At 42.6% G+C, this 22216-nt stretch overlaps 1 protein-coding gene across 3 annotated transcripts in view; it reads left to right on the top strand.

The window, feature by feature from the left end:
* The window catches only part of CFAP61 (cilia and flagella associated protein 61), a 298721-nt gene that overhangs the window by 13810 nt on the left and 262695 nt on the right, over positions 1-22216 (top strand). The window contains exons 1-5 of one of the 3 annotated variants that reach the window (XM_047743846.1): positions 1385-1454; positions 1831-1981; positions 5491-5567; positions 6429-6496; positions 6733-6859. In XM_047743846.1, coding sequence (XP_047599802.1) covers positions 1420-1454; positions 1831-1981; positions 5491-5567; positions 6429-6496; positions 6733-6859 — 458 coding nt within the window. In that variant the 5' untranslated portion in view covers positions 1385-1419. Of the gene's footprint in view, positions 1-1384; positions 1455-1812; positions 1982-5490; positions 5568-6428; positions 6497-6732; positions 6860-22216 lie in introns of those variants that run through there. The other 2 variants (XM_047743844.1, XM_047743845.1) reach the window with 2 other exon arrangements.

Raw genomic sequence — 22216 nt, 5'->3', positions numbered from 1 at the left:
ATATATACATGTGTGTATATTCTTTTGATTTGGTTTATTCCATAGAAAAATTCTAAATCCAACTTTTAAAAATAAGACTTTCCTTCTACCTTTTTCCTCCTCTCCCTTCTTTTCTCCTACAATGGTTTTTTTTAATCTGTCCCATATAGGACTAATGTTAAGAGGTAATAAGAAGTGGAAATTATAGATACAAAAGGATAATGCTACAAAAGTTACTTTCTTGCACTCAGCCATTTGGAAATTGAAGTGCATTTTCCCATTGAAACAACGTTATTTATGGCTGGCTTCCCAGGCCAACCCACAAAAGCCTATTTAATCTATAATGTCTGTGTGGTATAGTACTGTGCTAATTATACTATGGAACCCAACCACCACCCTAGGTTCCCATGGATAAATGTGTTTCAAGTTCAAATTAGGATTCCAGTAACACATTTCCCTTGTTTCCCTAAGGGGATGGCAGTTGCCTTATCCCAGCTCTTGCCCACTTCCTCCTCCACCACCACCGTCATTGCTGGGTCCTGTGCCTTGGGCATTTTCTCATCTGAATTAGAGTGAGGACTATCACTGTGAAGCAGTAGGTCATGGCTCTGGGAGCCTGGGGCAGAGGAGCCCAGAGGATCAAGAGCCAGGGGGAGCCAGTGCAGTAATGGGAAGAGGGGCAGAGCTTCAGTGAATCAGAGTGGAGAGGTTGGGGGCTGCATCCTTTTGCTAATGAGCCCCCTGTGAGGATAATGCATTCTTGGGACCGGTGGGCAGTCTGCTGTCTTCTTTCCATGATAGCCAGTGCTAGGGCGGGGCCTTTGTGGCAGGTGCACCCAGAGGAGGTCCCCCATGGCTGAGGAGTGGTTGAGGAGGGACAGTGGCTGTAGGTACTGAGATCAACATGCCTAGCACAGTGTTTCCCAAAGGTGTCTATACCTTTGTTTTTTTGGAGGAGCATTTTAATCTTTTTTCCTCCAACTTAAGATATCAGTAGATTTCACTCAGCTGAAAAGTGAAAATGGCATCTCAATTTCTATACAAATGGTTCTCCATGCGGTAAACTATATCCTGTCTCTAAGTCAGAGCTCTTGCTGTCATGCCAGGCTGCATGGCAGGGGAGCAGTTGGGGAGGACCATCAAGATGTCCCTTTGGGACAACCACCAGAATAAGAATTGGAAGACCTGCTTCTCTACCCTTGTCTTTTTTTAACTTGCTGGGTTGCCTTGGCTTAAGCCAGACCCCTCAGGGTCTCCATTACTGCAGCCAAATCGGGTGATAGTTGTTCACATCCTGTTAGAATCCATCAGCCCAAGGACCTGGGCTCAGGGTTTGGAGAAATTGGTTAAGAGAGATGCAGAGGTGGGTCTAAACTCTCAGCTTCACTGCTTTGCATTGGTGACCAGCTCACTCTGGTTTTCTCAGGACCTGTAGCCCTGATGGTCCCATATTCTGGGAACCTTCTCAGTCTCAGGTAAGTGGGGACAGTTGGCCACTCTAACTTTACATGTTTAGGCCAGCGCAGTGGAATTGGCAACATGGGAAGTATAGGGAAAATGACAGTCAGACAATTTCCCCAGCCAATCTCCAAGGGAAGGGTATTGCACACTTCACATAAATATAACAACTTTCTAACAAAATGTAATTTTCAATCAAAATTTAGTTGGTAGTCCCAGATGTCCTGAAAGATGTTATTATCTCATAGTTGCTGCCACACTGTTCCCACCTCTTCCAAAGGTTATGCAGTGGCTGGCAGACTTTGGTAGCCAAAGGAGGGGGAAAAAAATTACACCTCATCCTCTCCCTTTTGGTAATCTTAGTCATGTGTGCAGTTTTAATCCTTTCTGCAGGGAAAAGGCAAACCTTGCTGTTACCCTCTGCAATGACAAGGAGGAAATCATGGCCCAGGCTACCTTCGTGGACTATCCCAACTGGAATGTCTCCAATCAGGACAGCTGGGTATCCGTGTTCCGGGAGCTTGACAGTGAAATCCCATGCACAGTAAGCAATTACACACAGTTCTTATTAGAACAGCCTTAATTTTGAAGGGAAGTCCTATGTTTGCACATATGTCTTTCCAGTTTTGAGACTGAGCAGTGCAAGACTCACAATAGAAAGTGACATCATGATAGTTAGAAACAAAGTTAGCTAGTGGGGAAGAAGAGTGAGTCTAAGAGCAAGAGGCCAGAGAGGATACAGAAGGGAAGGTCATAGCCAGATCAGTCATCTGGTGGCAAGGCCTCACTCACCTCTGCTGGTGAAGACTAAGAGGGAGCAGGGAATTAGTGGGAATGTCAGATGTGTGCTTCTCAGGTCTTCACACTGTGCCCCCAGGATCAATGTTCAAAGTCTTTTTTTTTTTTTAACTGAAGTATATTTGATATACAATGTTCTATTAGTTTCAGGTGTACAACGATTGGACAGCTGTATGTGTTATGCTATGCTCACCCCAGGTATAGCCATTGACTGTATTCCCTATGCAGTACCTTTCATCCCCGTGACTTATTCATTCCATAACTGGAACTGCACCTCCCACTCCCTTTCATCTATTTTGCCTCCCGCCCTCCCTCCCTTCTAGCAACCACCAGTTTGTTCTCTGTGTTTATGGGTCTGTTTCTGGTTTGGGTTTTTTTTTTTTTTTCATCTATTTGTTCATTTGTGTTTTAGATTCTACATATGAGTGAAATCATTTGGTATTTATCTTTCTTTGCCTGACTTATTTCACTTAGCTTAATTCCTTCTAGGTCCATCTATCTTGTCACAGATAGCAAGATCTCATTTTTTATGGCTGAGTAATATTCCATTGTACGTGTATATATGTGCATGCATGTGTGTGTGTGTATGTATGTATGTATGTATACCACAGCTTCTTTACCCATCCGTCAGTGGACCCTTAGGCTCAGTGTCTGAAGCCTTTGATATATTGGGAGGCACCTGCCTTTACACTGTTGCTCCCATAACAGTGATAATAGAGCCTCAGATTCCTGTTGCACTCTGTAATTTTCAAGGTGCCCTGGTGGACTCTGGCTCATTTGATGTTTTCTAGCTGTGGGCACTTTACAAACTGTTGGCAACCTGACTTGGTAGGTGGTGCCGAGTCTGAGCTTTCTCTGACCTCAGCCTGCCAGAGCCAGGCCTGCATATGGCCCCAGTCCTGTGGAGAGCTAGAGGCTATGACCAGGGGTAGCATGCTTGTCAGTCAGTGGAATCCAAGAGTGTGTCCCCAGAGCTCTAAGGAATGCTGATGGCGTGAATGAGTGAGTTCACCTCCCCATATACACTTGTATGTGCACACAAACACACACATGCCCACGTGTGCCCCGACACGTCATCCAGCATTTATTCAGCTAAATAGTGTCTTCCCTTTGTCCTTTGCTTCTGTCTTCCTCACCACTCTATATATCCAGTTACCATTTTTAGAAAAATTATCTTAAAGTTGGAAATAGGCCAAAAAGGTGCTTTTGGTCCAATGCTTGAATCTTTGATCGATTATCTATTGACCGGGCTATGATACAGTTCTATAGGAACAGTGATTAACTTTGTAGATTTTTGTCCATGCGAGATGTAAATAATTTCTGTCTGGTGGAAGAGATCCTCTCAGAAGTTATGGTTGGTGGCCTTGCAGGACATTAACTCTTTTGTTTCTAGCCCAGCAATCTTATTCTAGCATTCCCTCATTAAAATACCTAAGGTAGCCAGCTCCTCAGGTACTGCAAATTGTTTCTGTCATCCCACTGATCGAATCCTTAATAGACGGGTTGACTAAATCTCTGACATGTGCTTATTTGGATGTTTGTGTTAGGACCACGATTTTACCTTTTCAAACATCCTAACTTCATAAATTCTCTCCCCTTTGGTTCCTTTGTTTATTCCCTTAAGGTTATTTCTCTTTGAACGCATTTTAAACTCCCTCAGCAGTGCAGAGCTCCGCCATCCTGTATGGTGGCCATCAGCCATGTGTAGATATTGTGTACTTGAAGTGTGCCAGTCTGAATTAAGGTGTGCTGTAAGTGTAATAGACACTGAACTTCAAATATTTAGTAGGAAAAAAGAGTATAGAATGTCTCACAATTCCTAATTTGTCAAAATGATAATTTAAGTATGTTAGGTTAAATGAAATATATTGAAGATGAATTTTATGTATCTATCTTTGTTCTTTTTTTATACTTCCACTAAGAAATTACATATGCAGCTTCTGTTTGTGGATCAAGTTATTTTGTTACTGGACAGCATTGGTATAAAGCCTCAAGGCTTAATGTCTTACTTAGCCCAGGGGTATTTGCAACTGAAGTAATGCTTTTTATCATAAAGCTAAAGAATAAATGTTGAATTATTATATTTTTGATGGAAGAGAGAATTTGGAAGATAAATCAGCCAAATAATAAACTGTGTACTCCTAGGACTAGTCCTATTCAGAATCGGAAGCAGGTGTTAAGTCAGGTGGTCGTGGGGTAAGCTGGTAACACACGGGGAGGGCTTGCAGCAGTGTTGTAGCTATTGCTATCGCAATGATAGGGTTTCTCTTGTTTGCCTGAACCAAACTCATGATTCTTCTCTTGCCATTTTATGTCTGATAAACACCCCTTCAGAGTATTCCTAAGGTATGCATTATCCAACAGGAGGGGCACATAGCTGTGCCGGTGGTAACCCAAGGCCGCCTAAAAAAATTGCTCAGAAGACGAGAAACACAGAAAGCACTCCTGTTGTCCTGATCTAGGTGCAAGCACCACCCTCCCCAGTTAACCCCCTCACATTTGCATTAGCTCTGAAATTGGAAGATTTGTCCATAAACACTGGGGTACCGAGTTGAGCAGACCCATGGCTGGATGTACGGAATAACTGCTCACTACTGAGGCCACTTTAAATGTCTTCAGAAGTAGGGGACAAAGCTCTTTAAAAACTGGAAATATTTAACCTGAAGTCCAATTCCAGTCTTGCTACTTTGAGTTTCCAGCTCTCAGGTCTTCTGGATCCCAAGAGTAATATTTGATTCTGACTCTGGGAATGTTGAACAAAACAAGCCATTGGATTCATAACGTGGCATCTGCCTTCCATCCTTCAAATTCATAAGAGAATCTTTCTCTTGTGTCACTTGAATAGAGCAGCAGCTGCTGACTCAAGAGCCCCAGGGAATGGGTGATTGTCTTTCACTTGGCATAGACACCCCCGAGGACAAGACTACTGAGTTAATAATCGATTTCACTCCCCTGCAGGCACTTCCCTGCCCTGAGCCCCATTCGTGAGGGCAGGACGAAGGGCTGGATGCATTGGACTCATTTACAATCCCCATTTCCTTGAATAATTCTAAGCTATGAGGACAGAAGGCAGCAAATGGAGTCAGTGAGATAGCTTGAACACTGCCTGAGTGTCTCATCACCATACACATAAAATCTCACCCCCAAAACCAGGCAGCTCCAAGCCTGTGGCTACCCCCAAATTGTCCCCCTGACCACCCCCGAGGCGGCCCGAATACTGACTCAGCCTTTAATCCTGTTCTCTTTCTTGTGCAGCCTCTGAACACGTTGTTCCTGCACCTCTTTGTGGCCGTGGACGAGTACTCTGTTGGCTGCTGCAGAGAGATTACTCAGTGAGTGGCTGGGGTCTTGCAGAGGAGGAAGTCAGGGGGGCTGGCCAACACACCGCAGACAAGACCCGTTAGTGCCAAAATGACAGGAAAGAGACCGTGTGCCTCGTTTTAAAATATTTTCAAAGGACATGAGATCCTTCGAGGTGTTTAATTTGCTTGTAACCCATGGCTGTATTGAAGCCTCTATGTTGAACAGCCGTGCTATTTCTGAAAGAAAACCGTAGACATTTCTTTGAGTCAGCGCTCCCTTTGACACACATCTTTCAGGATCATCCCTGAGGCAAACAGGTAGTACAGTCATTTAAAAAAAAAATGGATTTGTGGGGAGGGAAAGTAAAGCATCACAGTTTTGGATGTTTCTAAAAATAGTTCTCCGTCTTATCTTTAGAAACGTTTATTAACCTGACAGACTGCGGAAGCATCCTGAATAATCTGGCGTGGCGAAACATGATCCGTCAGGCTACCCGGTGATGGTGCTGGGTCTCTGACAGCCTGCACCGACATTTGGGGGTGGTGGCCTCCGCTTTCAAGTCACTTTGTAATGTCACACCAGACCATCCAGATGCCAGGTCAAAGGTTAATGTCAGCAGAAATCTGGCGTGCCCCATGAATGTGGCACTCTTTCTTCGCTCTACCTCCATAGAACAGACAAAAAAGAGGCCAGTTGGAATTTCAGGATGCATAGAGAAGGAAGAGAAATTACCCTGAAGGTGTTCTTGCCTTTGCAGGCAAGGAGCAGAGGGGCCCAGGTGGTCTGATGAACAGCTGATGTTTTTAGTGGAGGCCTGTGTCTCACACGGTGCCAGCGAGTAGAATTGCTTCGGTACTAACACCTGTGCTGCCCTCTCTTCCCCTTGCCAGGAGCGTGTTTAAGGCAGTGCCGGAGCTGCATTTCATATTCCTCATTGTGCCGTCCTATATGAGCCTAGGTAAGGTCTGCGCAACCACCTCCTGTCCGCAGTCGCCAACGTGGGAAACTCATGCTGCAAGTGGCGCTCTGGGGGAAAGACATTAAGCTGGGTCTCCAGGCCCCAAACGTATCCTGTGCCTATTTGACCGTGAAACAATTAAAATACCACTTAGCACAGAAGTTACATTTTGCTCTGAAGTCCGAAAGTTATCCCTTGGTAAAATGAGGCCACATTTCTTTCTCTGCATGATTTAGGCTCAACTCTCATAACCGTGTTTGAGCAAGTGGGGAACATTCCAAGTCTGACGTACGATGAGGACTTCACTGTGCATATATGTCACAGGCAGAAGCATTACCCCCAGCTGCACATCCGCAGGGCCAGGTAAGCCTGGAGCAGCGCCCTTTCTGACCTCACGTTAACCTGGACACTTACCGTACAAAGAGTCGCTAAATTGCCAATTCTTATGTGAGTGTGTGTAGCTTGGATTAAATTATTTTATGATGCCTGTAGGTATCACTTCCTTTGGAGATGTTTACAGTTCCCCCTGCTGACATAATTTACAGGACTAAATATCTGAAGAGACTCATTTGGTACTGTGTGGCTGGCAAAGTTCACATTTACTACCGAAGGGGTTTCTGAAAACACGCACTCCTCGGTCCCACACTGGGTGAAATAACTTTCAAATATACTTAAAAATAAATCCGACTGTTTAGTTTTCCCAGTAAAGCCCACCTGTTTTCTGAGATTGACCCCAAAGAGGAGTTTTGGAAGTTGAAGGTCTTTACTGTCAGTGGCCCCAAAGACATGCCCCGAAGTTTAGCAGCCTTAAGGAGATGGCTCTGGCACATTCCATTTTCCAAAGATGGCTGCAACACCATCTTCCATCCCACAAGCTGTCCTACAAGGTGATCTTGGGAGACCATTGTGCTGGAAAGGCTGCATGTTGGCCCTGGGGTCCACAGCCCCAGCGTGGCTCCCAAGGACAGTCTGCATAGACCGCCATTCATGTGAATGAGCCATTGTGGACGTCCAGCCAAGGACAGCCCCTCCATATCTGGAGCCCAGCTGACACGTGACTGCAGCCATAGGAGTGACCCCAAGCAAGGACTGATCAGTTGAGTCCTCCCAGATTTCTGACTCACAAAATTATGACCAAAATAAAAGAGCTTTTTTGAAATAAAAGTGCATATGAAATCATTTTACAAAGGTGATTGCTTGGTTTTATCAGTGAAGAATAAGTTATTTTTTACTGGGTCAACTATTGCCATGAATGCTGGATTTCTTTAGAAAGTATTAAGTTTTTAAGAAGTGAGAGCCTACTCTTTGCCAGTCATGTGGTATTACGGCATAATTGTTAAGAATTTGCAATAGCGGCATGAGATACAGATTCTCGTCTTGATTCAACTACTGACCAAATGGGTTACCTTAAAAAAGGAACTTGGCCTCTTCAGGCCTCAGTTTTCTCCCGGTATTGGGGCATTGTCTACTGCATGGGATAATTGCAATGATTGGATGAGCTGACAGATCATCTAAGTAGTTAGAACGAGTCCTTAGCACACTTCCAGTCCCATGTTAGTGCTCAAGGAAATGAAATATTACTAATATTAAGTTAAATAGGGGTGCCTGATTGGCTCCGTTGGTTAGTGTCTGCCTTTGGCTCAGGTCATGATCCCAGTGTCCTGGGATTGAGCCCTGCATCAGGCTCCCTGCTCTGCATGAATCCTGCTTCTCGGTCTCCACCCCCCCACCTCTCTCTCTCTCTCTCTCAAATAAATAAATAAATTCTTTAAAAAATATTAAATAGGGAAGACAGACCCAGCTACAATGAACTTGAATGCTGGGTGGCTTAGGAAAGAAAAGGATAGAGAAGGAGGAAGACAGCTTCATACAGAACCTCTGTGGCCCACCCCCACCCCCAGATCTAAATACCCATCAATAAGTAGATGTTTACATTTACAAACTGTGGTGCATCCATGCAGTGGTTGCTTCTCAGCAGTGAAATGCAATGAACTTCTTATAGACACAGTAGGGCCGATCAATCTCCGTTCATGCTGAGTGAAAGAAGGCAGACACGGAAACAAAGACCATAAACCATTAACTCCTCTTGTGTGATGCACAAATGGCTAATCTGGAGGGAGACAGAGCAGGTGAGTGGTTGTGTCTGGTGGAGGGAAGAGTGCATCTGGGAGGAACACACTGGTATTTTGGGGCAGTGGCCATGCTCTGTGTATTGACTGGAGGGTATGCAGTTGCCAGAACTCACCCAGTTTAAAACCTGTGCATTTGACTTTATGTTACTATGCCTCAATTTAAAAAAATAATTTAAAATAAGGCTTCACAGAGAAGGGAGCTTCTGAATCCGGTCAGCAAGGATGAGCCAGAGTGTAGTCAGAGAGACAGATTGGGCAAAGCTGTGGAGGTGGGGGAGCACCTGGAATGTCTGTTCGCAGGCAGCAGACAAGTGTGGCTGCTGTGGGAGGTGTGGACAGGAAAAGCAGGCCATGGGATGGCAAAGAAAGAATTACGATAAGAAGGCTTTATCCTGGACCCAGCAGTCAACACTGATGAAGAAAGGCATGGTATGGGCTGGATGTGAAAGATAACTGACTGTCATGTGGTTCGTGGCTTATAAGGGAGGAGCACAGAACAGTCTGGCCAAGAAATGATCCTAGTTGGAATTCAGGCAGTGACAAGTCAAAGAGATTCAGGTCGGGGGGCCAAGGGATGCAGGGATGCAAGGAAATGTCTGATGGGGAAAGTGTAGTTTGGTTGCCAGCTGGGTGGAGAAGTTGAAGGATGAGAACAAGTTAACGGTTACTTGGGTTTTCAAGTATGTGTGTGGGGCTGATGGTGGGTTCATTAGCCGAGAGTAGAAATAATAGCATTAGATGGTTAGGTGGGAGGTGGTAAGACAGGTCCTCTCATGAGTGAGGAGGTCATGAAAATAAAGGAGGTTGTCTAGTTGAGGAGGAGGTTTTAAGGTGAAAAAGCAGAGGCCTAGGGCAGAATTTTGAAAGGTAAAAAATGAGCTGTTCAGGATAATAAGGAAGAAAACTAGAAGAAAGGGAGAGAAGCCTTAGAGAAGTCAGACTCTTAAGTCTGGCAAATAATGTGAGGAAATCAAATAATTTGAGTCTAAAGAAGAGGCCATTGGATTTAGAAATTTAAAAAGATACAGATGAGTTGAATAAAACTGATGAACTTCTAGCCAAACTGACCAAGAAAAAAGACAAATTACCAATACCAGAAATGAAAGAGGTGATACCACTCTAGATCTCATAGACCTAAAAGGATAAGGACTCTGTAAATTCAATAATTTAGATGAAATGGGTCAATTCCTTGAAAAATACAATCTGCCAAAACTCATTTAAGAAAAAATTTATAATAACTTGGGAGAATCCTGTATCTATTAAAAGTTGAATGAACTTTGGGTGAGAGGGAGGGTGGCTGCCCGCCCCCACACTGGCTTCTTCTCAGTCTCCAGCCCTAACCCTGCTCCATCCTGATTTGCTTCTCTCCTTTTTCTCTTGTCCTCATGGCTCTAAACTGGGCCTCAGCTTTCTCTCAAGGTCATCCCATTGGCTCCTCTGTGCCAACAGTGGGCACGTAGTCACCAGTGACCTACATTCAGCCCCTTGGTTTGGGGTCTGGTCTTATCCCTCCTTGAAGTGCAGAGTTGGGTTTTAGAAATCAACATTGCAGTGAGCTAAATAAATGAGAGGTAAGGAAGGGAAACCAAGGGGATATCCACTGGTCTTTAGAGAAGTTTGGTGATGAAGGAAAATAAAGAGAAGAAGGCAGATGATGAACATTATGCAAACAATGTAAGGTGATTCCATTTTTACTATCCACGTAGAGAATTTACTTTGTATTCTGAGATCCAGACAGCATGAGTCTAAAGAAGCATTACCGAGCAGTAAAATAAAGCGATATAAATTATCCATCTAATTTAGGACAAGAGAGAAGAAAATTCCTTGTAGAAAACCGTTTTCCTTTCCTTTTTTTTTTAATCCATAGCTAAATACACACATCATAATTCTCTTTGTAAAGAACAATTTTTTAGAGTCAAATTACTTGTTGCATTCTTCTACGTGAGCATATAGTTACGCACACATGTGCCAGTATATGTAAGTTCACTCTTTGTCTCTCTTTTTGTCTGTATACAGTAATGATCATGTTCTGTTAATTGTATTTTTCATTTAATATAACAGTTCATCATCCTTCCAGATCAGTTTTATTCTTTTGAATGGCTGCATGGTATTTCAACGTGTGGCTCTGATATTCATTTAATTATCCCTTATTTATGGAAATTTGTCCTTATTTTTTTTTTCTCCTATAACAAGTAGTACTACAGCCTTGTACGTTGTATCTTCGGGTACTCATGCTATTTTCTTTTCTGCAGTGTAGGTACCAGAAGTGGAATTTCTGGGTAAGAGTACATTAAATACTAAGATTTAAGAACAGGTGCTACCAAATTATTCAACCAAAATATTCATAACAATTTATATTCTAACCAGTGGAGTCTAGTTTCCTTACACTTCACCAATGCTGGATGTTTTCAGTTACTGTTTCCAATCTCTTAGGTCAAGCCAATAACTTGTTATTTTAATTTGCAGTTATCTAAATATCTATGGATTTGAGTGCCATTTTTACAGGTTTTGTTTGAAATAAAATAGTTGAATTTAAAATAATTTCCAATTTAGAAATTATCAGGATGGATGATTAAATGTATGTTTACAAAGTAGATGATCTTGGGCAGGAGGGTAGAGAGGAACAGCAGGTGAGGGAGGAACATTTCCAAAAATATTTTCTTTTTTTTTTACTTGCTAGGTCACCAGTCTATTATAAGAGGATGTAAGTCAGGAACAGTCAGATGGGAGAGATGCACAGGGTGCTGTGTGGAAAAGAGAGCAGAGCTTCTATGCCCCCTCCATGTGGGCCACTCTCACCAAATTTCCATGCATTCACCAACCCAGAAGCTCTATATTTTCTCTAAATGTGTAGGCAGTATACCAAATTTGGATCTTGGCAGTTGGCATTTTCTTGAGGAATTTTAAAGCTTAATTACTTCCAGCATAGATATTTGGCAAGACGTTATGGTATTATTATCTATTACTGTAAAAGATAATCCTGTAGAATCAGATAATTTTATATATTCTATTATTGTAATAGAAAATAGTATATAAATCTATACTGAAACTGACATGTACAGAGGTAGCATATCTAAAAATGACCTGTTTCACTTTTTAGTAAGGTGACATCTTTGCTAATCTACTCAGTGATGCCCCACTTGGCTTTCGGGATGTATGCTGCTTGAGAAAATGTATAGACTGTGCCCAGCCCAGTGCTGGCTCCTAGTAAGCACATGATAAACTGATGTTTTTGAGTTAGTTTCTCTCCTTCCTCCTTTCCATCCCAGGCCTTCCTTCCTTTCCTCCTTTGCCCTTGAAAACTTTAGAGTTATGGGCTACAAACTTCAAGGGGACAAGGCTGTCCTGGCCTGAAGTAAACCTTCCTGATTCTTGACCTTGAGATCTTCTTCCTTCAGCCTCTGAGGGTGAACCGTCCCGCTTACCCAGCCCACAGAAAATCTGCAAGTAGCAAGCCCCAAGAGGAATAAAGTCCTGATGGCAAAGAGATGACAGTGGGTACTTTGTAAGGAGGAAGAGGCATTGATAAAAAGACAATTTAGCATACAGTAGTGAATTCATGAGGGAATGGTAATGCTATGACAATTTACGGTTTTGCTTGTTGGAAGGTAAAGGAATATGGCACATTTTAAGAAGGCCTCTGTCCAAAATGTTCACATTCAAGTTTTGATACTAGCAGGTATAGAATTTCAGGTAGCCAGAAAATGCACTTACATAGATCACGTCCTTTCCTTAAGGATGCAGGAAAAAAGATTTTTCAGAAGGTCAGATGAGCAAGGCCATGTATTCTCTTAGGCTGCTGCTTTTCTCTTATTTCCCCCACATTGATTTTTTGACATCTGTCTCATCAATAGTTACTTGCTCTGATAATTAACAGTGAAGAACACAGTTCTTAAAACACTAGACCAGAGAAGGGTTTGGGATGTAATTATCCTGCCCTGTTTACCTAGCAACATGTTCAGAACCAGGGAATTAACACTGTAATACCCAGTCCTGGTTCTTTGATGTACCCATGTGGAAAATTGTGCTGTAATCAGCCCCTCCACTTAGACAGTAATTATTATAGTTACTGTTCTATATTTTGTGTAATATTTGAAATAAAGTGTAACTCCTTCTGGACATAACTTTATAATCTATAGTGGGCTTGGTTAATACTCAACGGTGGGTTTGAGATGTTCTCAGACTGAGAAACTGTTGGAATAGTCTTTCTGGGGGAAAACCTACCCTTTTCAAGTCTTTCATGGGGGTGGGGGGAGTCCTGGGAAGGATTCGCCAGGAAAGGGTTATGTGCTGTCAGTCAGTGTTGTAAAATAACTAAAATGGACTGCTGTTTTTCTGCTGGCAATAAAGGTTAACCAGATTGTGTCAACATTATTGCTATGTAAAATAGATGAAAGACAATTGAGGGCTTTAAAATGTAAGATTGTTGGTTTTTAAACATGAACTTTTCACCTTTCAAAGCAATTGCTTTTTTGGATTTGCTTAAGTTGGACTTCTGAGCAATTTCATAGAAATAAACGTTCTGAGGCTTAAGTTATTAGAATCCTAAAGCTTTAAAAAAAGGGAGGGGGGGATAGCGCAATTAGGAGCTTCACCGTTGCTCTTCTTGAGTCTTGGTAAGTGACCCAGCCAATAAAATCTGGTTAACAATCCAGCTGGAGTGACAGCGTGCCAAGACGGACTTTTGGATCAGATCCTGGTGGTATAAATGGCAGGGGCCTCTCACTGGCCTTGCACATGCTTTGAAGTCATTTAGGGCTTGAAATCCTCCATCATTTTTAAAAATCATGACATTTTCCAAGGAGGAGAAATTAAACGGTTCCAAAATCCATCTCCAAATTCTAAAATGGAATATGTTGTTGAGGAAAGATGGATTTGATTTTCTTAAAGAAGACCACTAGAGGTCACAAGAGATCTTGGAAAGAAACAGGTGCTTTGTTTTCCGCGTCTGGAAGAAAAAGACTGACTTTAGGATCTCCTACCTCAAATTGAAACAGTGTTCATGGCAAAAGATTGGTTTAACCCAAACACACTGCTTTCTTTAGGACTACCACTAAATTAGATTCTCTGTGAGTTTTTTTTCCCCCTTCATTCACTGATTTCTTATAGCCCAGGCACACACACACTCTCGGACTTGAAAAAATACAGTATTTATGGCATTTCAAGTAACATCAGAATCACGTTTTCAACAGTACATGTTTAAGACTAGCTAATGAAATGCAAATCCTCTCTGGATGTGGAAAATACCGTCAGACAGGAGAGGAGAGGCCGTGCCAATATTCTGACTGCAAAGGTGGCTCACCCCTGCTGCTGCTGTCGTTCCAGTCCTTAAGTGTGAACTTTCAATCTGTGAATTCTCAATGCTTTCTTTACTGGCAAGGAAACAATATGTATCCCCTGACCTGTGGAGGGAAGCTAGCCTGTAGCTTTCCTCTAGGATTGTAATTATACAGAAGAGTGGTCAGTATGCTGACGCTTTGAAACAATCTGAGGGTCTCCCTGTCACTGAGAGACCATGCCAGTCAGCTGGGAAAGTTCTGAAGGTTCCAGGCATCATGGTGTTCCTTGAAAGCCCAGCTAACTGACATAGTGGAAATGATGAGAGCGTGTCCTCCCAGGAATCAAGGGAGAGCCATTCCGTTCCTGTCATCCTCCACCTTCCCTTCTGCTGAGTTTAGAGGACACCCACACCCCAAGGATGTGTCCTGGAGAGGCTGTTGATTTCCTCATGCTTTGCATTCTACTTCCATTTGCATCTGGCACATTTGTCAGAGTCTGATAGACATTAAGGTACCTGAGCAATCAATCAGTCTTTATGGGATGGACCTTTTGTTTCCTCCAAACAAGGTAAAATGAAATATTCTGTAACTGATTACATTAATAAGCACATTGTTGCTTCTTCCAAGCCACTTCCCAAGTGGAAGATACAAAATGATGTTGCTTTTCACCCAGAAAATGGTATCATTCCCATTGTACGTTATATTGATTAATTATAATCTGACATAGGCATTAGCCCTGAAATACTGTGGGTCACAGAGGTGCTGGACACGTGGCTGTACCGTGCCAAACAAATTCACACTGAGTCACCACTCTCCTGTCCCAGAGGCAGGCTGTGCTCATCACCTCAAAGTGCTCAAATTGAAGCATTTTCCTCGATGAATTGTTTTCTGTAGCTGGGGTGTTTTGTTTCTGTGGGGTTGGACTTTGTCGTATGCCATTTGAGACTCTGCAAGGCTGATGTCATACTTTATCATTAACACTGGGGCTGATGCAAGATCATAAATTATCAATTACCCCAAGGAATGCATTTGGCAGAACAAGTTCCACTTTATCCATTTTAGGGAAGAGCTGAAGGGAGAGAGACTGTAGAATGCCACAATTTGGGTATTTTCTTTCTATTTTTCCCAGAAGAATTAGTACTGAGGCATGAATATGAATAACTGTTATAGGCTGCAGAGGGCTCATGATTAGGTGTACGGATGGCCTTGGGTCTCTTTGAGCCTTTATTTCGGACTTTTATATCCATTAAGTATTATTTTCATATCCATCGTATGTAGACCAAAGCTCATGGTACACAGTTGATTTTAGAGTTTTCTATATGATAGGTGTCTAAATTCACTTAAAAGGATTAGGATATTGAATTATTTTCCCATTATTTACAACAATTATCTCTATTAATATCAATGTGGAGTTTTGTTCTTGGCAAAGTGTTTGAAAATGGATTTATTGGCTATTCTCTTTTAGAATCTTTTTTTTTTTTTCTTTCCAAACAAGTATCATTCAGGGCTCTTTATAGAGAAAAGCCCTCCTCTGTAAAGGAGAAAAGCCCTCAGCACCCTTTTGGCAGTGTAAGTGGGGAAGTGGGTTCTGAAATGCAGTGGGTGTTCCAGGTTCTTTGAGCAGAGGTCCTGAGTGCTGGGGCAGCGTGGGTTGGGGAGAGCCAGTCGGTGGGGTTTCTGGGTGATGTGGGATGTGGCAGGGGAATGTGAAGTCTCCCCAGAGCATATGCTGCTGAGGGCTTACTGCCTGCAGGGAGTCCCTTGTACCTTGTACCTTGTACCCTCCCTGCTGTCCTTGTCCCTACCTGTTTAGTAGAGGAGAAACAAAGGCTTAACGCTGAAGTGCTAGGCAGGTTTCCCTATCAGTACAGGGCTGTGGTCTCCCCTCAGGCCACACATCCCTCACCTAGAAAACCGGACTTCACAATGGTACCCCACAGTGCCATCAGTGCCTGTCGGGTCCCCATATATCCTGGTGATGGGGAGGGCCCTGCCCATGTTGGCTGCTACAGTTGCTCCCATGAGGCCTACAGGGGATGCAGATGTCAAAGGTCGACAAAGCCAGACTGGTTAAAGTGGTAAGGACAGATTTTAATCAGTAATAACTATTATAATAGGGAAACACGTGCAGTGTCAACTGAACTCAACTTTGGTTTGTACACAGGTGACGGCCTTTTAAAGAGAAAATGAGGATACTGGGAGGGGGCAAGGAGAGTCTCAGTAGTCAGGGAATGAAAAATTACAAGACATAGGAAGTGTGCTCATTCCTCGTAAAAGCCATCTGAGTTTGCTAGCTGGAGCTCATTGAAGTTAGGCTCCTGCCCTCCCACAGAGACTGGGAGACAAGGGACCCACCCTCAGGTGTGGGCTGGAACAAGTAGGAAGTTGTTTTGGCAGCCTTGCTTTCTCAGGAAAGCACTTTCAGAGGGGCTGGGGTCATTGTGGCATTGAGCTCAGAAAAGCTATGTGGGTGTTTGTTCAAGTCTTTATAGACCAAGGTTGAAGTCTAGTCAAGAAGTGGATTCAGAGTGTCTTGGTTAACCTTTGTTACAGAGAAGAACAGGACTCTCCATCTCTGTCCCCAAAGAGCATATTCCTTGTTTGGGAACATGCCCTGCTTTGACATTAACACAAAAATGAACAATAGATATCCAGTTTTGACCCTGTCATTAGGTTCCTGGGAAAGGAGTCTGGGAAGATGAACCACTGGAGGGTGTGTGTGTGTGTGTGTTGGTGGGGGGTGGGGTGGGGGACTAAGCCTTGAAGGATGCTGGGATTTGGAATAACTGAGGGACTCACAGTGCTGGATTAGGGACAGAGGCAGAAGGAGGGAAAATGTTGAGGTTCCCTTCTAGGGACAATGAGTAGATCAACTTGTGTTATTGTTGGTTCATAATGAAAGAGGCTTTAAAAATGAGATGGTTCTAGGCTCATCTCAGAAACAGCAGGGGGTAGCCAAAGTTTTTTAGTGAGGGAATGAGGTAAGGAAAGCAAAGGTTTTTTTTTTTTTTTTTTTTCCAATCAAGAAGTAATATATATTATCTTAATATTATTAAAGAAATTAAATTTATGGTTTAAGAACCTCTGGAAAAAAAGTCTCCAGGCCTCGATGCTTTCACTGCAGAATTTTACCAAATGTTTAAAGGGACACCTGGGTGGCTTAGTTGGTTAAGTGTTTGCCTTCAGCTCAGGTCATGATTCCAGAATCCTGGGACTGAGTCCCACATCAGGCTCCCTGCTTGGTGGGGAGCCTGCTTCTCCATCTCTTGCTCTCCCTGCTTGTGCCTGCTCTCTCTCTCTGTCAAATAAATAAAATCTTAAAAAAAAAAAAAGAATTTTACCAAATGTTTAAAGAAATAATACCATTCTACATAATCAAGAAAGTAGAGTTTTTGTTTTGTTTTGTTTTTTATTAACATATATATTATTTGCTTCAGGGGTACAGATCTGTTCATCAGTCTTACACAATTCACAGAACTCTCCATAGCACATACCCTCCCCAATGTCCATAGCCCAGCCACCTTATCCCTCCTCTTGACCCCCCAGCAACCCTCAGTTTGTTTCCTGAGATTAAGAGTCTTGTGCTTTGTCTCCTTCCCTGGTCCCATCTTGTTTCATTTTTCCCATCCCTACCCCCATGACCCCACGCCGTGCCTCTCAAATACCTCATATCAGAGAGATCCTATGATAACTGTCTTTCTTTGATTGACTTATTTTGCTTAGCATAATACCCTCTAGTTCCATCCTCGTCATTGCAAATGGCAAGATTTCCTTTTCTGATGGTTGCATAGTATTCTATTGTATATATATACCACATCTTCTTTATCCATTCATCTGTTGATAGACATCTAGGTTCTTTCCATAGTTTGGCTATTGTGGACATTGCTGCTATAAACATTCGGGTGCACGTGCCCCTTCAGATCACTACGTTTGTATCTTTAGAGTAAATACCCTGTAGTGCAATTGCTGGATATAGTATTCTTGACTGCACATTTTTCTCATTTAGTGCTCTGAATATATTATGCCAGTCTTTTCTGGCCTGCCAGGTCTCTGTGGATAAGTCTGCTGCCAATCTAATATTTCTACCATTGTATGTTACAGACCTCTTGTCCCAGGCTGCTTTCAGGATTTTCTCTTTGTCACTGAGACTTGTAAATTTTACTATTAGTTGATGGGGTATGGACCTATTTTTATTGATTTTGAGAAGAGTTCTCTGGGCCTCCTGGATTTTGATGCTTGTTCCCTTTGTCAAATTAGGGAAATTCTTTGCTGTAATTTGCTCCAATATACCTTCTGCCCCTCTCTCTCTTTTTCCTTCTTCTTCTGGGATCCCAATTATCTAATACTGTTTCATCTTATCGTATCACTTATCTCTCAATTCTCCCCTCGTAGTCCAGTAGTTGTTCATCTCTCTTTTTCTCAGCTTCTTTATTCTCCACCATTTGGTCTTCTATATCAGTAATTCTCTCTTCTGCCTCATATATCTTAGCAGTAAGAGCCTCCATTTTTTATTGCACCTCATTAATAACTTTTTTAATTTCAACTTGGTTTGATTTTAGTTATTTTATTTCTCCAGAAAGGGATTTTATTTCTCCAGAAAGGGAGTCTCTTGTATCTTCCATGCTTTTCTTTAGCCCAGCTAGCACCTTGATGATCATCATTCTGAACTCTAGTTCTGACACCTTACCAATGTCCGTATTGATTAGGTCCCTAGCCATTGGTACTGCCTCTTGTTCTTTTTTTTTTTTTTTTTTTGAGGTGAGTTTTTGCTCTTTGTCATTTTATCCAGATAAGAATAGATGAATGAGAGAACAAAATACTAAAAGGGTAGCAATGACCCCCTCCCAAATATACACTAACCAAATCAGAAGAGACCTGAAACTAAGGGGAGAAGAAAGGAGGAAAAACACCACACACACACACACACACACACACACACACACACACACATATTATTGGACTGGTGAATAGAACAGAGCCCCACACTTGATTTTGGGTGTATTTTGGTCTGTTAGAAGAAACTGCCTCCCAAAATTTTAAAGAAAGAAAAATTTATATATATACAAAAATAAGGGTAAACACAATAGATGGAATATGACGGTAAGATGAAAATTAAAAAAGATTATAAAAGAATTGATAAGAAGTTGGTTGAAAAAAGGGAAAAAAAAGAGGAAAGAATGTGATCAGGCTGGAGACTAGAACAAAGCCATGCACTAGATTTAGGGTATATTTTGATCTGTGAGAAAAAACTGTATCCCAAAATTTTAAAGAAAGAAAAACCTATATGTATAAAAAAATAAGGTTAAATACAATGAAGGGATAGAATGTAACTATAACAATGAAAATATAAAAAGATTTTTAAAAAGGTATTGATAAGATAAAATAGTTTAAAAACATTAAAATAGAAAAAAATTTTTTAAAAATAGAATAAGACAAAATAAAATTTAAAAAAATTTAACTTTGAAAGACTAAAGAATCACAGGAAAAAAAAAAAGCCATGAATTCTATGTGTTGCTTTCCCCTAGCTCTGGAGTTCTGCAGTTCTTATTGATTGGTGAACGTGATCTTGGCTGGGTGATCTTGCTGATCTTCTGGGGGAGGGGCCTGTTGCAGTGATTCTCAAATGTCTTTGCAGAGGCGGAATTGCACCACTGTTACTAGGGGCCAGTTTAAGCGATCTGCTGGGGTTCACTCTCGGAGCTTTTGTTCCCTGAATGCTTTCCTTAGAGCTTTGAAGGAAGAGAGTGAAAATGGCAGCCTCCTAGTCTCCAGCCCATAGTAGCTGAGGGCTCAGGGCCTCACTCCTCAGTGCGCCCTCATAGAGATGCAGTCAATCACTCCCATCTCCCTGATCTCCAGCCACACTCTAAGCTCACCCGGCCTGTGACTGAGTGTTTCTATCTCTGGTGCACGGCCCCGTTTGCAGTCGCCAAACCCAGCAGATTCCTGCCATGTGCTCCCACACCACTCCTTCTGGAGGAGGAATGAGAGTCTTCCCAGATCTGCCACTTGTGGGGTCCCCGCTCAAAGAGCAATGACTGGACTGTGCCTTGGATCATGGTAGGGATGGAATATGACTATAAAGATAACTGTAATGACTGTAAGAATATGACTGTAAAGGTAACCCCGAGCTGAGAGCCCTTCCTTGGCTCCATCTCTGCAGCTGGCTTCCCCACTCTGATATCTGGCAGCTCTGCTGCCCTCAGATACTGGGCTTTCTGTGACCCCATAGGTCCTGAGACCACCGTGTCCCTGTGAGGGCTCCACCCCCCACTTAGCCTCTGGAGCAGTGTCCCTCAGTGGAGCAGACTTTTGAAAGTTCTGACTTTGTGCTTGCTGCTGTACTGCTTGCTGGAAGCTGCCCCCCCCCCCGTAGTCTCTCTTCCCGTGTGTCACCTTGGATTCACTTCTCCGCAGATCCTACCTTCCAGAATGCAGTTGCTTTTCTGTTCCTAGAATTGCTGTTCTTCTCTTCAATCTTCTGTTCAGTTTGTAGATGTTCAGAATGGTTTGATGATTATCTAGCTGAACTCCAGGGACCTGATGATATTTAGGTCTCCTTCTCCTCTGCCATTTTGCTCCTCCCTCAGGAAAGTAGAGTTTTAAACAGACTAGTGATATTGGACAGAATGGGAGAGTTTATATCTACAGTGGCCAGTGGGCAACCAGCACAATGAGTCAAGCATTTATGGTGATAACCTCTCCCATTCCATGCATTGATTATAAATGTTCTTTGGTTGTTCTTTTGACCCTTCCTTCCTAAGTAGTAGTAATATTAATAAGAGTAGCACATCATGCATTATTATCTCACCATTTAATTTATTGTCTTTATGACAGATGAGAAAACTCTGGCACAGAGACGTTAAGTGATTTGCCCAAGGTCACAGTTATGAAATCCGGACATAGGCATTCTGGCTTTCAGCCCAGACTTTGGCCACTACACAGTATCATTTATTCTCCAATCTTTTCAAAAGAGAACTGTGAGCCTTCAGTGCATTTATTGTGGGTCTTTGGTATACCCAGCCACAGGTGGCTGCTGGGAGATCTCACAGAGATTGTGTTTCCACAAACATAGATGGGCAGGTAGGCAAAGACTACTTTAAAAAATTAGTGTGATGCTGAAATAGCTTGTGAAATGGCTATGGTGTCAGATATAGTCCTGTCCATCCTAAAGACACAGCTGGTGAGCCACCCGGGCTCAGATGGTTAAGCATCTGCCTTCAGCTTAGGTCATGATCTCCAGGTCCTGGGATCAAGCCCCATGTTGGGCTCCCTGCTCAGAAGGAAGCCTGCTTCTCCCTCTCCCTCTGCCCCTTCCCCCGTCCTTCTGCCTTTCCCCTTACTTATACTCTCTCTGTCTCTCTCAAGTAAATAAAATCTTAAAAAGAAAAAGAAGATCAAATAGGGTGATAAAGATGGCATGGTAAGGAAGTAAAGGTAAGAAGAGATAGAAGTTAGTAGCCAGATCAGATATATTACAGGGAAACAAAAGGTAGAACATTTTTTTAAAAGATTTTATTTATTTATTTGACAGAGATCACAAGTAGGCAGAGAGGCAGGCAGAGAGAGAGAGAGAGGAGGAGGAAGCAGGCTCCCTGCAGAGCAAAGAGCCAGATGTGGGGCTCAATCCCAGGACTCTGGGATCATGACCTGAGCTGAAGGCAGAGGCTTTAACCCACTGAGCCACCCAGGCTCCCCAAGGTAGAACATTTTAATAAGAGATGTACCAGAAATTAAGTATAAGAACATCCTAGACAGGTAAAATAGATATAACCAAGAGTGTACTAAATATAAATATAAGTAAGAGTATACCAAAAGGAAGAAAAGAGTTTATTGGAGTCCAAAGGCCAGCATTACCACGCTACCATAAGCCTGGTTCTTGGTTCCCTCTCTCCTCCCACACTGGTTGTTCTGCATACTGGTACAGAATCATGACAATGGAAATTTGATGTGAATATCTCCAAGATGGTGAGCAAAACTTCATTATTTTTGAGCCAGCATTTCCCCTTTATGGGAAATGGAGAGATGTCTCAAGGAATAAAGGGTAGACTTCTGTTCAAGATGGCCATGTAGGAAGACCCTGAACTTACCCGACTCCATGGACACCCCAAATCAGTGGCTATATCAGACCAATTCCTTCCTGAAGAAGGACTGAGGACTGACTGAACAGCTTCTGAACAGCACAATGAACAACAGAGGGACCATAAAGAGAATGGCACGAGAGACAGAGATACAGGAATGAAGGGAGCCCCCACCCTGGATGCTGTGAAGTTAGGTGGGCAGAGATAGTACCAGGAACCATGAGCAGA

Source organism: Lutra lutra, chromosome 9 (genome assembly GCF_902655055.1).
Source record: "Lutra lutra chromosome 9, mLutLut1.2, whole genome shotgun sequence".
NCBI lineage: Eukaryota > Metazoa > Chordata > Mammalia > Carnivora > Mustelidae > Lutra > Lutra lutra.
The sequence above is the reverse complement of the archived record's forward strand: the minus strand, read 5'-3'. Positions and strand labels throughout refer to the sequence as shown.